The 16,796-nt window shown below is 53.0% G+C and overlaps 1 protein-coding gene across 1 annotated transcript in view; it reads right to left on the reverse strand.

The window, feature by feature from the left end:
* Positions 1 to 1,133: 1,133 nt before the first annotated feature.
* Positions 1,134 to 16,796, reverse strand: part of BMP6 (bone morphogenetic protein 6) — a gene marked incomplete at both ends in the record, with an annotated part of 152,396 nt that continues 136,733 nt past the window's right edge. Inside the window, 5 exons of the mRNA XM_079713530.1 lie at positions 1,134 to 1,283; positions 1,375 to 1,485; positions 2,538 to 2,614; positions 10,196 to 10,393; positions 10,887 to 11,035. Coding sequence (XP_079569656.1) covers positions 1,134 to 1,283; positions 1,375 to 1,485; positions 2,538 to 2,614; positions 10,196 to 10,393; positions 10,887 to 11,035 — 685 coding nt within the window. The remainder of the gene's footprint in view (positions 1,284 to 1,374; positions 1,486 to 2,537; positions 2,615 to 10,195; positions 10,394 to 10,886; positions 11,036 to 16,796) is intronic.

The following is a 16,796-nucleotide window of genomic DNA, read 5'->3' on the forward strand; positions in this document are numbered from 1 at the left end:
AATTATAGTTTATATTTACAAAAAAGCTGTAAGTGCAGTTATAGATCATAAATGTATTATTTAATCAGTTTAGTATGAAATTGGTTTCCGAGTACATGATCGTGAAAAAGACATTTAAAAAATATTCTCAGATTTAATCTGAGTCTTACTTTCTACAGGAGAACACCGTGATTTCGGTTTCTAGACCGCATACCCATCCTAACCTCTTCCTAAGGCTGGGTGCCCTTGCTCAGCTCATCGCCTTTGCTGGTCTAACCCCGAGATGCGGGATGCTGTCCAGTAAGGGGCAAGGAACCGTTTTACCGACATTCCAGATGAGGGCCGACATTCCTGACGTAAATGTGCTTTTTCAAAGAGCCGTCCCTCAAGAGAAGAGGTGCGGGCGTGTAGCTCGGTTAAAATGATGGCTTTAAAAGGACTTCTCATCCCCGGAGCCTCGCCTCAAAGTGGGATCACTCTAGTCTCTGTTTTTGGTCCTAGCAAAGAAAACAGCTGGTCGGGGGCGGGCGGTGGAAATGATGTGATTGAACTGAAATAAGGATATTTTCACACGGACAAAACGCCCGCACAAACATGTAACAGCACGACTGAGACAAAAGGCACCTGCGGGCTGCCCGGCTCCCTCCCGGGCTGTTGATCCCACGTGAGAAACCGACCTCCCTGGGATGAGAGCTCAACAGAGACGTTCTTCCCCCATTCCCGTTCTCTGCAAAATCTACCTGTGAGCAACTACTGAGCCCGCTGATATCTGAGCCAAGAAGAATTTTACTTTAAGATTATCTTCCCTATTTACTTACTAAAACCACAAAGAGCTTGATCTAAAGCAAAATAATTTGGGTGGGTTTGGGGGGCAGAGGGGAACCTTCAAAGTTAGGTTTCTTCAGTCACCAGACTTCATGCTACAGACACTCAAACTCAGCTTCCTAGAGACCGACAACTACTCACGACATTTACTACGTGAGCAGGTTACGGATGAGGTCCTTTAAGATGTCTGTTAGGGCGGAAAGGCAGCAGCCAGCACGAGATGGTGTCGGCGTCTTATCCCGCTTTCTCGGTGCTTCCGGGTGCCTTTTAAGGCGGATGTGATGCAGGAGTCCAAGGCAGTGCATGTGTCCCCAGCAGCTCGTCCCGAGTCAGTGGCACCCACAAGCTCTGACGACCATGTTCCTGTATTTTTTCAGGATGACGTTGGAGTTGTCGTCAAAGTAAAGCACGGAGATGGCATTCAGTTTCGTTGGCGCACAGCACGGTTTGGGGACGTACTCGGGATTCATAAGGTGAACCTGTTGGAAACACAGAAGGAGGGGAGGCGTCGTTAGGAACAATACCTGTTCCGGTCCCACTCCCCAGTCACGTGGAGGTGCCGGCGCTCACCAGGGTCTGCACGATGGCATGGTTGGTGGCGTTCATGTGCGCGTTGAGAGGGAAGGAGCATTCTCCGTCACAGTAGTTGGCAGCGTAACCCTTGGGTGCGATGATCCAGTCCTTCATTCAAGGCAAAAGGAAGCAACAGAGTGATGTACACACACGCCTCGTATCACCTGTGCCCTCAGGAACCCTGCGAGAAGCTAGCGCTCACATGGGGCAGCTAAGGAGACGGACACAGCAGGTCGCGGTCACACTCGAGGGGCAAAGCGAGGCTGTGAACTCGGTCAGTCCGACTCGGGAGCCCTCGCTCCTTCCACAGGCCCGCAAGGCCCTGACCTGCTCCTGGCCCGCCTAGGCCTTGGAGGCCTGCAGGTGGCTGGCTCCATGAACTTGGACCAAAGGAGCCTCTCCAGGAGCCCGGGTACTCCCTGTCACCGCAATGCCACCTGCACATGGGAACGATCTTCCATCACCGGACGCCTAGAATTTGCGTCTTCTCTTATGAACTAGCAGTGGCCCTCCGGAGGGAGGCGGAGCAGTGGTGCGCTTCTGGTCTGGGCGAACCGGCATGCGGCCCTCGGAGAAGTTCACTGTGAGATGCTCTTCCAGCCCGTTCTCAAAGCACAGTGAACGCTTGTTTAAATGCCCAAAGCAATACAGGCCCTGTGGACCCTGAGAGAATGAGAGAAGAGCCCTGGGAAATGGGCTACGGATTTGGAGGGACAGGGAGCCTGTGCACCTGGAAAGGAGCCAGGGGGCTTCATGCACGAGTGGGCGGGCCTTTTGCCACCCCACTCCAAGACCCGGGCATCTGGAAGGGCTCCTAAGTACCCTCACAGGAGGAACCTTCTCAGGCCTCAAGTTCTTTTTTTTTTTTTTTGCGGTACATGGGCCTCTCACTGCTGTGGCCTCTCTCGCTGCGGAGCACAGGCTCCGGACACGCAGGCTCAGCGGCCATGGCTCACGGGCCCAGCCGCTCCGCGGCATGTGGGATCTTCCCAGACCGGGGCCCGAACCCGTGTCCCCTGCATCGGCAGGCGGACTCTCAACCACTGCGCCACCAGGGAAGCCCCAAGTTCAAGGTCTTTGATGATGGCTGCCGCCTCTGAGATGAGCAGAGACTCTGCTGAGAGAGGGCCCCCGTCCCCCTAGCTGTCCGGAGCACTCACCTGCCAGCCCAGGTCTTGGAAGCTCACGTAGAGCTCGTGCTTCCTGCAGGCTGTTTTCAGTTCGCTGCTGTTGTAATCTGTTGGAGATCAGAAGATGCAACAGTTAACTCGTTCATTCTTCACTCACAGACTTACCTGGACAGTTAACCATGGGCCAGCCGTGCACAAGGCCCCCGCTAGACACAGCTGGGGCGCCCACAGCTCTGCAGCCTGCCAGCTGCTCGGGTGTTTGACTTACTCCGTCTCGTCCACTCTGGGGTCACTGCCGGGCACACTGGCACACGACACGTCATTACTGACCTGAACGGACTCCTTTCAAGCAACAGATGTTTGTCATGATCCCCTGTTGGACCAAGATGCCCCAGACACCCCGGGGCCCCGACTTGGAGGACATCGTATTCACAGGCAAGACACACCAGGCAGGTTCCGCTCGCTTTCTAAAACCAGGACTGTCCTGAAGCTGCGCAGGGGCTGGGAGGACAGCTGCTGGGCCAGGACAGCCTCCCGAAGGGGGTGCCCTGAAGCCAGGCCTGCCCGGGAGGCCGGGAGTGGGGACGGGGCGGGAGCACCACGTCTGCTGAAGTGCACGCACCTGCTCTGTGTGTCAGGACCTGCTAGCCTGGCTTCATTAACCGACCGCTGGCAGGAGGACAAGGGTGCCCTGACTCATCTAGGCCAGACGGAGCGGCTTCTATGTGATGTGCCCTCTGCGAGGTGCCACGGGAAACACGACGATTCGTTAGGCAAGGCTTCTGGCCTCCAGCGACTCGGGGGACGGACAGGGTGCCGGGAGATGTGCAGAGCTCACACCAGTACAAAACAGAGTCTGAACGCCGTGCGCAGGGGCTGGAGAGAAACCCCACCGGGAGTTCAGAGAAGGGACAGTTAAAGAGGGAGAGAGAGAGGAAGAGAGAGCGGTTCTGGTGGAATGAAGCGAAGGACACGTGAAGAGCTACCCAAGCCGTGGAATTTCCTGTGTGATAATCCAGCTCCTAGTGGGGCCCCGGAGAGCTCAGGATGGGGCTGCTCACCAGAAAGACCACCACGTGATCAGAGGTCGGAACACGGGCCAGCCTGACCTCCAGGGAAGGGAGGAGGACTGGAGATGGAGTTCAAGTCGTGAGGCCCACGTGACAACTCTGGACACGGGGCTCGCGGGGTTGTTGGGTGAGCATGTCCGTGCGCGGGGAGAGCGGCCCGCTGGGTCCTCTGGGGAGGGGGCTGCCCCTCCTCCGCGTCCTTCCTAATCCAGCTGGAGTCCCAAGTGGAGCACTTTCCTGTGTCCCGTGAGTTGCTCCAGTGAATCAGCAGACCCGGGAGGGGGCGCTGCGGGAACCCCTGAATCTCACCGAGTGGGACAGAACCGCAGGTGGCATCGGCCGGGGGCCAAGCCCTTGACCTGGTGGCATCTGTGCCCCCCCCAGGCCGTGAGGATCAGGACGGAACTGGGCTGCAGGACCCCCAGTGGGCGTCGGGACGCAGGCAGGGACAGTTGCTGCTTCTGCCGGACGGAACCGAGAGGGCGTGGGGAAGGGCTTCGGCCAACAGCGCGCTCTGGCCGACCCCCCGCCGTCTCCGCAGCCTGGCCCTTGCTTCCCTTGGGCAGAAGAGATTCTCAGGAGAGCGGGGCCGGGATGAGAAGGGCAGGGGCCCCATCACGCCGCAGGCGGGGCCGGGCGGCCACCAGGGAGGCGGCTGCACCTGAATCCCTGCGGCCCCAGCTCGGCCCAAGTCCCAGGGGCCCAGGCAGCCGGCCTGCTGTCCTTTGCAGCCCCAAGAGAGGAGGAGAGAGGAACAAAGGGGAGACTGGAGAGGCGAGGAAGCAGGAAAGAGTCAGGGCGGCCTGAGAAACCGGGGGCAGAGGAGGAGCGGGAAGGCTTCTGCAGACGGGCTGCCGGGGCCGTGCGGGGCTGACCGCCTCCACTGCCCCAGGCCACACCAGCTGCAGGCCCCATGCTCGGCCAGGAAAACACCAGAACAGCAGGAGCACAGAGCCTGCTGTCCGCACAGCCCGGCTTTTCTGAGCTCAGGCTGCAGCGTCTTCCCAGAGGAAGCTTGATTTTTAGAGGGAACAATTCGCTGTTCTCATTTCCTTCCCTCCTAGAATGACAAGGGCAAAGAGCAGCTGGGAAAATGGCACCCCTGTCTGCACTGTGCTGGCCGCTCCTCTCCAGTCTCCAGCCTGAGCCGCCCAGCGTATCCCAAAGGAATCTCCGGCTCCCACGTACCCCACAGAATCAACGGGGCCTTAAGAACCTGCTGGAGGAAGCCCAGCTCCTGTGCCACTGACACTGTGGGACCCCGGGACCACACTGGGATTTTGATTTCTGGTGTCAATAATCTCGTAAAGTGTTGGGCGGGGGGCAGGAGTGGGGGGACAGGTTGCTTTTCAGAGCCTCAATTTTGTTTACAACCAGACGCTTAGCATGAAAGGCAACAGTGAAGTCCTGTTCTTTTGTGGCCGCAGGATTTCAAGGTCTTATACAGCTCCATTTAATCTGAGCGGGGCTTTGATCTCAGCCTTGGTCTTGATTATAAAAGAATATGAGGCTAAGTATCTTGAGAACAGACAGAGGCTCTCCTTAAAGACTGAGACTCCCTGCTTCACGCATCTCTGTCCCTTCCTAGAGGGACCCTGGCCCCCAGTGCCCTCTTGGGAGTAGTTGGTGAATTATTCGGGCATCTTGCAGCACCTGTTCACGCCTCTTTATTATTCAGCATGACCGGCCGTTAGCACATTCATTAGGGGTGAAGCTAGGGATGGAGTACAAGGTCAGGTTCTAGTTGGCTTCACTCCTTGATAACTTTTATCCTAAAGGGGCGTAATGGCAGACGAGAGTCAAGTATTATAAATACGGAATTTGGAACAATTCTAATTTTCCAATCACTCATGCCCTGCCTGTCCTCCACAGCTGTGGAGAATTAAGTTCTGATTTCATTTAGAAAGCCCTGGATGAGCCTCTACCTCTTGACCAAGACATCTAGGAGCCGAGCTCCAGGCCCTAAAATTTGAATTTAAGATCAAAATGACACATTAAAATTCGCATCACCTTTGAAGAACTATAAACGGCTAAGTCACAGCCCTGACCCATGTCCATTCTTCCCAAGCGTTGGGTGTCCATGGTGGATGAGCCCTCTCATCTTTGGCACGTCAACCCATGGAAGCAAGTGCTGAGCTAGAGGGGACACCTACCAGGAACCAAAAGGCCAAGCAAACATTGCTCTGGGAGAATGAGACACCCTAGTCTGTGCAGTGAAATTCCCTGAAATCTATAGCAAAACATGTCATAGTCATAATAAAGTACCCACATCACTGCTTTGCAAGTGATGAGTTCTGGTTACCTTTCCTATGCTGGAAGCATACTGAATGATCCCAACTGGAAAGTTCAAAGGATAGAAGATATGAACCAACGAGAAGGTCAACACTGTATTTACATGTACCAGAGCCACCTCTTCTCCCAGGACCCTTAAGGATACATGTTTGGGGACTTACCTGGTGGCGCAGAGGTTAAGATGCAAGGGATATGGGTTCAAGCCCTGGTCCGGGAGGATCCCACATGCCACGGAGCAACTAAGCCCGTGCGCCACAACTACTGAGCCCGCATGCCACAACTACTGAGCCCGCTCACCTAGGGCCGTGCTCCACACAAGAGAAGCCACGGCAATGAGAAGCCCGCGCGCCACAACAAAGAGTAGCCCCCGCTCGCCGCAACTAAAGGAAGCCCGTGGGCAGCAACAAAGACCCAACACAGCCAAAAATAACAAATAAATAAATAAATAAAAATTTAAAAAGGATACATGTTTGGGTGGGTTGCAAAGAGACAGGAGGAGAATTTAAGAGATGCTCACAGGTAGCATTTGAATCGATGAAGAGCTCATTCCAAAGAAGAGAGAGGGTCTTGAGAAGTTGCTGGTTCAGAGACAGTCGGCAGGGCTGAGGGATGGCACCATGAACATCAAGGGTGAACGAGGCCCAAAGGTCAGCTAATCCAACCTGATGTGAACTGTTCAAAGTGGCAGAAAATGTTTCAAAACTATTCATCTGCCAAAACAAAGAGCCATTCTCAGTCACGTTGCTGGCAGCCAGCTGGTGGACGTGGCAGAAAACCTCAGACTCACCAGCTGAATTGAAATCACATTCACTACCCCACGCCCCAAAGATGTCTTGGAGAGATCTTGGAAAATGAGCTAGAACAGAATCTAGAATCACCACATGGAACCATCCCTCAAGGCCATTTGTTCACAACCCTTGTAATGGGTCGGTCAGGTGGTGCCAGTCCCCCAGGAGACAAAATCATGGACGCTGCGAGAAAGATACCATGAAAGAGGGTGAAAGGCAGCAGGTAGAAGGAGACCACCCAAGGAGAGCTCGGGGGGCCGTGGATGGGGTGAGGAACAGCAGGCTGGCTGGTAGCCTGGAGGCCGAAAAGGATGGCCAGAGGCACTAGAACCCCCAGTGGGCTGCACAGCACGGCTTGGACCAGGCCTAGTAAAACACGTGTCAAACGATGAATATGGTCCAGACAATATCCAAGCCCACTGGAGAAGTGCGACACGGCCAACAGCGACAGAGAAGCCAGGGCAGGTCAAACCCATCCAGGGAGACTTCGGTCCAAACCCCGTGCTTGGTGCATGTGTTTGGGAAGTCCAGCTTGAAGGCCAAGGACAGGTGTGAGAGCAGATTTTGGTGGGCAGGGGGCAGGGGAAGAGGCGGGCAGGCTCCTGGCCTCTCCCTCACTGGGGACGGGTCCCGCCGTCTCCGGCATCGGCAGCTCAGTTCCAAAAATAGCCACGGGTTTCCCTGCCATGTTTCACCCTGATGACAGGCAACTGGATGGATGATGCTAACTTCTTTACCCAGAGGCAGGATGGTCTCTGGTGGGCTGCTGCTGGTGTTTGTTTCAGTGGAGAAGTGTGAATTCCCTGGGAGCAGCCCACTGTGGAAGACGGGGGGCAGCAGAGGCCAAGCCATCTCTTCCTTCAACCTCCCGAAAGATCTACAAGGGGCAAGTCCCGCCTGGAGTCACACCCGAGACCACAGCTTTTTGTCTCGGCAGCATCTACCTGGTTCACGAAGACCCAGCAACATCTGGCCCCACCGTAGCCCGGAAAGGAAGCGCAAACCGATGGTCCGTTCCCCTGGGGAGCAGGCCATCTTTCTGGAAACACCGTCTCCAAGATCAGTCCCCTCCGCACCTCCATCCCCGTTAATGGCAGGAATAAGGAAGCAGGAAAGCGCCAAATGGATAAAGCACTTGAGTGAGCCTAACCGGGGCCACTGCTCGGACCAGCTTGAGAGAGTCTTTGAAGAAAGTGGGAGGGAAGGGGGACCCTCCGTAGTAATACTTTCTTGGGGGTCTGGGCCTTGCAACAGGTGAGGCCAGGCCCATTGGTTATGAACTCTCTGCCTTAGTGCTGCTGAAAGGAACAAAGCATGTTTGAAAGTACGGGGCTGGGGGGTGGGAAGGCCAAGAAAAAGCAGATATACTGGCCTCTTCTTACAAATTAGACCACCTTTACTGTTCATACTTAATTGAAACTCATCAAACTGAAAACAAAATGCTGAAAGGGATTTGGAAGAGAATAATTCCGTGATGCCACGAAAACCCAAATCAGAGATGACATGTTTTCTCAATTAAAAAAGAAATGTATGTGTGTACTGGTGGGGGAGGGGATGTGGAGTAAATCAAGTGAGATTTTCATTTTAAAAAGCAATCGAGGGCTCCCCTGGTGGCGCAGTGGTTGGGAGTCTGCCTGCCGATGCAGGGGACACGGGTTCGTGCCCCGGTCCGGGAAGATCCCACATGCCGCGGAGCGGCTGGGCCCGTGAGCCATGGCCGCTGAGTCTGTGCGCCCGGAGCCTGTGCTCCGCAACGGGAGAGGCCACAGCAGTGAGAGGCCCATGTACCGCAAAAAAAACACAAACAAACAAACAAAAAAAGGCAATCGACACCTCAAGAGCCGCCTTCAGGCCTGAGGTCCCAGTACCAAACTGACCACAGTTCATGAATGAATGGATGCCACTGGCTGGCCGTACCACCGTACCCTGAGGACAGCACTGCGATGATTACTGCTCAGCAGGTTTCCTGCCAAGCGGATAAAGGCAAGCAATCATTTCTTCTTCTTCTTTAAACCTCAACCCTGACTGTTTCTAGCGGTAAACACAGGAACACCCATGCTGGGCGAAGCCTCCAAGAAACACCAGGGGGACAAAGCAGCAAAATGTCACATCACACCAGGTGGTGCAAGTTCCACATCCAGGTTACTGGTAACAGAAACCGCTGAGTCAGAACCCAAAATGAAGACGCTGTTTCCCAAAGGAAAACGGGGGGCTTCGGAAAGTTCCAAGAACTCTTGCCGGCCATGGAAGATGACACCGTTAAACAGTCACCTGGAAGAATCAATGCGTCTTCCGGAAGTATTTTACATCCCTTCAGAGGAGTCTAACATACACCCCTAGACCTTCCCATGCTTGGAGGCAACTCATCTTTGAGCCAGAGCAATGCTTCTCATTTAATTCCAGCAAAGCCACCGAGGATCAATCATCCCCACTGAACAGCTGGGTAAACTGACGCTGAAGTAGATTAGGTTTGTCCAAAGTCACAGAGTAGTAATGAGGGAAGCAAGATCTCCAACTGCAAATCCTACAGCAAATCTTACTTTGTGCTTGATTTCTGGGCTATTTAAAGGAAAAGGAAACCCAGAACTTGAAAGCACCAACTTTAGAGTAAGATGCACCTTGGTTTGAATTCAATACTGACTAGCTCTGTGAGCTGGGTGTCAGGAGGGAACACCTGCTACCCCCCACCCACCCACTGTGTTCTGATGAGTGGGCTTCCGTGCCTCTTCCCCAAAAGGCATGGCATGGGAGGGAGCATTTTGGAAAGACCTCTGATTGACACTCGAGCAGCGGGAGCTGTTTCCTCTCTTCTGCACTTTGACCCTGCCTGTTCAGGGCAGGAGGGGGCTGACTCCATCCCCTACCCTCCACGGGGTGACCGGGGCCCAACCTGGCTGGCTGAAGCTACCACGAAAGAGGTGCTCTCTTTCTGAGGCTGAGGTTGCCTTCTGGACCACCACATCAAGACAGCCTTTCTGAGAATACCACCAACAGAGGAAGCTAGGAAAAGAGCGATTCCTAGTATCACCTGAGCCCACGGATCTAAACACATCTGAAGGCAGAACCCTGAACCTGCCAGTCAAATGCACCAGTGAAATCCATCAGCGAGGGCCGCTGGAGCTGACTGGCCACACCACTTCCAGCCAAGAGCACCGACGAACGCCAACCCGCCTTACACGGATGTACCAAGTTTGTAAGTCACGGTTTCCCCGGCGTAACGCAACTAGGAGAAAAGCTAGGCGCTCTAAGGCTCGGCACGGGCATGAAAAGAGGTGGAGAGATCTGACCAAACAAAAGGACGCTTTTCTGGAAAAACAGACTCTGAGGCTGTCTGCAGCCTGAGACAACCTCGGGGCAACAAGTGCTCCCCTCTGACGGCCTAGGGGTCGTCTAGATTATCGGGGGCTGACCAGGCACCTGCAGCCTCCGTGCGCGTCTGTGGAAGCCGCGCAGCGTCCGCAAGCCTTGGCGGGTCCTGTGTCCTCACGGACGCCCCAGAGCCCACAGGGTCCTGCAAAGATGGGGTCGCCCAACCCACCTGAGGCGCTGGAGGCCCGCGACACGTCCTGGGCCGGGGCGGAGCGGTTGCGGCTCTGCTGTCGCCGCCGGCCGGCGGCCGAGCGGGTGCTGCGCACGTGGACCTCGCTGGCCTTGAAGAAGGCCACCATGAAGGGCTGCTTGTCGTAGGGGCCGTCCCTGCCCACCAGGCCGGCGGCTCGGGGGTTGATGTCGAGCCCTGGAAGGCAAACCAAAGCAGGAGGGTGGTGGGACCCCCAGCCCCACCCCGCCCCCCCGGTTGTGCTGCTCTCGCCCCGGCCTGTGCATCCTTCTTCCCGGTCACGTGCCTCCCGCCGGCGAGGCAGCTTCACAGGCTCCGGGTGCCGGGCCCGCGGGCGCAGCGGGGACCCGAGGTGCGGGGAGGGCGCCCGCTGACCCACGCGGTGTCGGCGCTCGGACCTGCTCCCGCCTTGCTCTCTCTCTCGACGCGCCCCGGCCTCCGCCTGGGCACTGCCCTCCGCAGGTACTCTCGGACCCTGGACCATCTCACCGTCTCCAAGTCCTTGCCAGGAGGCTTGCGGGGGAGGCCTTGCTGGCCCACAGTGGCTCTGAGGGGACAGGAAGCCGAGCCATACTGGAGCACGGGGCCCACCTGGAAACCACGGCTCTGCCGCGCCTGCCGCAAAGGAGACGAAGGCCGACGACCCTCGGCCCGAGCTTGGCCAACTCACCGTCCCGCGTGACCACACTCAGCTGCAGCCCCATGTTGTGCTGCGGGGTCAGGACCCACAGGTTGCTGGTGGCTGTGATGTCAAATTCCAGCCAGCCTTCTTCCGAGGCCCACACGGCGCGGGTGTCCAACAGAAACAGGTCAGAGTCTCTGAAAGAGAGAAAAGGTGGCAGGATGAAGGGTGCAGGGCCCCCAGCTCATCCCCACTCCGTCCTGCCTGGTGTCAGACGACAGACATCACACAGGACACACCCGCGACACAACCTGCTGGGATGCCGCACGGACAGCAGCTGCCTGCTGACATAGGGGGGCCCCTCGGTGTCACCAAAAGCCTCACAACAGCTGCTCAGGCCACATCTTTTTTAGAATTAAGGTAAATTCAAAATAAATAAACAGTCCTATTGTCTCATGCTTTGCTGCTAATGAACTCTAAAAAGAGAGGCACTGGAGGGGGCAGTGAGGAGGAGGGTTAAGAAAATATTAAAATCAGGATCAGTAACGATGAGCATTTACTAAGTTGTACTTTGTTAATTTTTTTAAAAGCTCAGAACCCGACAATCCTCACGTGAGTTCCTGTGAAAGGAGAAGCCAGGATTCACGTCCTCTTTCTGAGTAATCATCAATTCTTTCCTTTTAATTAAGGCCTTCGCATGCCCTACGGTGACATCCGCGTCCTTCCCCACGTGGACGGGGAGTTTCAAGTCTGTCCTAGCCCCGCTGTGAGCCACACTGGGGCCCTTTGAGGCAAACTCACCGAGCCCGTTCCTTCCACTGGGCTCCACTTTTACTTTTTTTTTTTTTTTTTTTTAACAGTTTCCAGCTGATATAACTAGCGTGGGAAGATGGTGTGAGGGACCCACATGCCATGACAAGGCAGCGTGTAGGACGGTCACCTTGGTGTGTCGCAAGGATACAGTCTGAGTTGACGTCCCAGAGACACTGGCACGAAATGGCCTGGAATTCCCATGACAGGGAAGGGGGAGGTTTTAGCCATGGAAAGAGTCAAATCCCCTGGTGCTGGAAATATTTTGCTGCAAGAGCTTACAGAACAGAAAAACTACTAGAATTCAATACTAAATTTAAGATGACCATCACAATACTAACAGTGTACATTTATTTATTTTATAAATTTATTTATGTATTTATTTTTGGCTGCATTGGATCTTTGTTGCTACGCGTGGGATTTCTCTAGTTGCAGCGAGCAGGGGCTACTCTTTGTTAAGGTGCGCGGGCTTCTCATTGCGGTGGCTTCTCTTGTTGCATAGCACGGGCTCTAGGTGTACAGACTTCAGTAGTTGTGGTGCACGGGCTTAGTTGCTCTGCAGCATGTGGGATCTTCCTGGATCAGGGCTCGAACCCATGTCCCCTGCATTGGCAGGCGGATTCTTAACCACTGCGCCACCAGGGAGGTCCTAACAGTGTACATTTAAATCGGTCATAAAGCGCTTGCATCTACTTTGCTTCAACCATTCTGAAAACTAGGTAGAATATCATTACCCCCATTTTACAGCTGGGGAAACTGAGACTCAGGTGTGAGTTTATGGACACATGACCAGTAATTGCAAGAACAATCTGGTGAAAAGAAAGTAAGTGGATTCAGAGTTTTCCACAATGACTTCCTGCCTTTTGAGATCATTATGAAAGACAACCTGTGACAAAGGAATACAATGTATCTCTAGTCTATCAAACGTTTGGGAGGCCAGTGAAACATCTGAGTTAAAAATCTTAGACTTCTCAGGGGGGAAACAATTTTTCCTGTTTACATGGCTCAGAGTTAGAAGGCAATGCTATTGTCATCTTTTCCAAGTTCCAAGCAGTAGGTGTGCCTACACGTCGTTTACTCAGCTGGTGGACAGAGTCTGCAGGGGGCACATCGCTGCCTGCCATCTATAAAGCACCCCCCCTCCCCGCATGTGTCACACCCCCTGCTGAGAAATTACCCACCCCCCGCATCACTGAGGTGGCTGTGGGCAGGCAGACAGGGGGTGTTCGTGGAAAACAGCAAGAGGGGGTGGCGAGTCCAAAGCTTTGAAGTGAAGATGTAAAAAGACATCAATGCTGTCCTGGAAGGTTGGAGAAGACCTTCATCCAGAAATAACACAGACACTATGAACGGCAATGTGGGAAAAGTCACGCTGGTCCCAAAGGATGCACAAGACATGTTCTTGTCAGAGGGGCGGCTTCTAGAATGAAGACGCGGTGAGAATGTCAGGGCGTGAGGTTGCCCCTGAGGTGAAGAGGGTCCGTGTGGGGTTAGAGCCGAGGGTCACGGGTCACTAAGAGCTTCGACGGGGCAACCGGCACATGTTTTCAGGACTTGTCACAAGGATGCAGAGAAATACAGCCCAAGATATGAGCGTGGCACAGCTGGTAGAAGGAGTTAGAATGCGCTTTTATATTTAAAAAGAATTAATGATGAAGGAACGGGGGAGTCTGTTAGCAAAGAGGGGGAATGGGACAGAAGACTGTCACCCAAAACCGGGAGAGAGAAGCAGAGAAGAAGGAAGAGAGGAGAAGGGCACGACGTGAGGAGGGAAGAGGAACAAGGCATAACCACGACGGGGAAGAAGTGAAGTCTACAGGGTGGGTGGGGTTTGGGGGACACGGGAGCCCGAGTTTCTACCCTGACTCTGCTCCGGAGTCACACGGGGGTCCCCAGGACTTGGTGGTGCTTCTGGGCCACACCTCACTGACTGTCCAGCGAGGACAACGCCGGTCCTCACAGCTTAGGAGACCCGTGGATCCACCCACGCGGGGTCGCAGCTGAGCCTGGAGATGGGAAGAGCTCCGGGCTCAGGGCACCGAGGGCGAATCAAATTCAGCCATTTAAACCTAGGATGCTCAGGTCCCTTAGAAGGGAAGTGATGGAGAGCATGGGCTTGAAACAGCTGGGCTCAATGGCTGGAGGAACAGCAAATATTTCCCGTGTGCTTTCACCAAGCGGGGCCTCGAGAAGAGCTCCCGCTGCTCCAAGGGAAGCCCGGGGAAGGCAGGTCCTATTACGTGTCTCTCCTAGAGCTGAGGGCATGCAGCCTGGAGAGGGTAAGGGTGTGAAGGCCACATAGGTGTTAAGTGGGGTAACCACAGCTTGAAACCGGAGTTCAGGCTTCAAAAGCAGAGTCAAGAAAAGTAGGGCTTCCCTGGTGGCACGGTGGGTGAGAGTCCACCTGCCGATGCAGGGGACACGGGTTCGTGCCCCGGTCCTGGAAGATCCCACATGCCGTGGAGCGGCTGGGCCCGTGAGCCATGGCCGCTGAGCCTGCGCGTCCGGAGCCTGTGCTCCGCAACGGGAGAGGCCACAGCAGTGAGAGGCCCACGTACCGCAAAAAAAAAAAAAAAAAAAAAAGTATAGGCAGACAAATATCACATGATATCACTTATTTGTTGAATCCTAAAAAATGATACAAATGAACTTATTTACAAATAAGAGACTCACAGATACAGAGAACAATCATGGTTACTAAAGGGGAAAGGGGGTAGGGATAAATAATTGGGGATCAACAGATACACACAGCTGTATGTAAAACAGAGAACCAGCAAGGACCCACTGTACAGCACAGGGAACTATATTCACCATCTTGTAATAACCTATCATGGAAAGGAATTTGAAAAACGTATGTGTGTGTGTGTGTGTATGTACACACACAGAACTGAATCACTTTGCCATATACCTGAAACTAACAAAATATAGTAAATCAACTCTAGTTCAATAAAAAAAATTTTTTCTAAAGTACAGGGCAGAGGTAGTAATTACCCAAACAAGGGCTTAGAAGAAAGTCAGAGTTTAAAATCCACTGCACATCAATGCCAATGGCGGCTGGATACAGAAAACACATTCAGATGCTCAGGGCTGGCACAGGATGAGAAATCATGAGTGACTTCTCATGTCAGGGTCAGTGTCGGAGGGGGTGAAATGTCGTGCAGGAAGTAAAGGTTGAGATGCCCAACGCCTGCTGCTGGGACTCCAGTGGCCTCCCGGTCTCACCCTCCTCCTCTTCCCAGGCACAATGCCCTCTGTCTAGACTGCAAACACCACCGACACACACTCAGAAAGGGGGAGGAACTTTCAAAAAGAATGACAGCTTTGAGGAGGGACTTCACTGGCTCAATGCTTCCAGTAACTCAGGTATTTAAGAGACACTATTTATGGCAAGTCACTAAAATGGGTCTGGTCTGACCCACATCTATTTACTTTTCTTCAATGACACATGACCTTCTCAGTCTACACGCTCTGTCAAAGTGTTGCCTCAAACAAGACGCTCCTGATTTTGCTACGCAAACAGCAGGGGTTCTCTTCTAAACCCCTCCAGTGGCATCGAGGTCTTCTTTGGGCGAGAAGTACAATTTTCAAATAGAATGAAAGTCAAAAATCAATGAAAATTAGACAGTAAGGCAAGGATTTTTACTTTTTTCTTATGTAATGCATATAGAGGATTACGTCTGAACTTTTACCAACTAAAAAGATAGAAAGAAATAGGATATTTGAAAACAAAGCATTACAAATCAGAGTAAACTGCTACACACACACACACACACACACACACACGTGGATTTGAGTAACAAGGGTGAATGAACATTATTATTATATAATCAGCCAAGCTCTCATTGATTTTATGGCACTTGAATTTACCCAATTTGCACCTCTAGGATGAGCATAAAGAGGAAAGTTCATATATCAAAGGCACTTCCACTCTGTAAGGGATATTTCATCTTCAATAAACCAGTACAAGTCGCTCTGCTGTCAGGATATTAACACAGCTCTGCCCTTACATGGTGTTTACCATGTAAACATATGTAGGGCTGCTCCTACATACGTTAGCTTCTCACGACCACCCGAAGAGGCAAACAAAATACTATTCATACCACCACAGGTTTACAGAGCAGGAAACTGAGGCACATATGGGTTAAGCAACTTGCTCACACTCACTCAGCTGGATTTGAACCCAGGCAACCTGGATCTTAACCATCATAGCAGAGGTTCTCGAGGTCAGCCTGCATCAGAATCCCCTGGAGGCCTTGTTAACACACAGACTGTTAGAGTTTCTGAGGCGGGGCCTTGCAAACGCGCACTTCTAGCAGATTCCCGGGTGATGCTGGTGCGGCTGGTCCGGGGATCACACTCAGAGGCGCTGTCCTCCAGCACTCTCCCTCTCGAGTGTGAGGAGAATGACCTTGGCCTGCTTTTTAGACTTAAGGTTCAAAGCTGTCGGCTCTCAAAATATCTTGCTCCTGTCCTTAAAATCATGCAAAGTCATGTAGGCTTCACAAGTGTTTGATTGTCCTAGGGGTTGGCCTTACCCTCAGGGAGTTAGAGTTAGACTGACAATCAGAACCACAGGTTAGATCAAGTCCAAAGCAGCAGTATTATTAGACGGCTTGCTTCTGTGTGTCCAAGAAAGGGAGAGCGGGGGAAGGCGGAAGATTACTTCGTACAAGTTCATGGCCACCTAACCTGCCCTCTTTGGCCACGCAGACACAGTAACGTTCCCAGACACCGGGGCAAATACTCCAACACGCCCTAGTGATGGAACAGATTGAACGAAGGGTCTGCCACCGTTTACACATGTCATGGGCAAATCTTACATGTTTTAGTTCTTATCACCAACCCCACATCCATGTCCTTGCCCAATATGGGGCATTAAAATGGTAAAAATACTGTTAATTTGTGATTTTAAAAGAAATAGCAAAACAAAATCTTGACCACAACCATGGCCCAACTCCCACAAAGCTGGACGTCCTAGGGGAGATTCTGGCAACCAAAGCAACCTGTTTCTGTGAATGAATAATCCAGAAGGCATAGTTCCAGAAACAAAGACCTATGTTCTTTCTTTTTTTAAATAAATTTATTTATTTTATAAATTATTTATTTTATTTATTTTACTTTTGGCTGCATTGTGTCTTCGTTGCTGCA

The sequence above is a fragment of the Hyperoodon ampullatus genome (genome assembly GCF_949752795.1).
Source record: "Hyperoodon ampullatus genome assembly, chromosome: 10".
NCBI classification, from domain to species: domain Eukaryota; kingdom Metazoa; phylum Chordata; class Mammalia; order Artiodactyla; family Ziphiidae; genus Hyperoodon; species Hyperoodon ampullatus.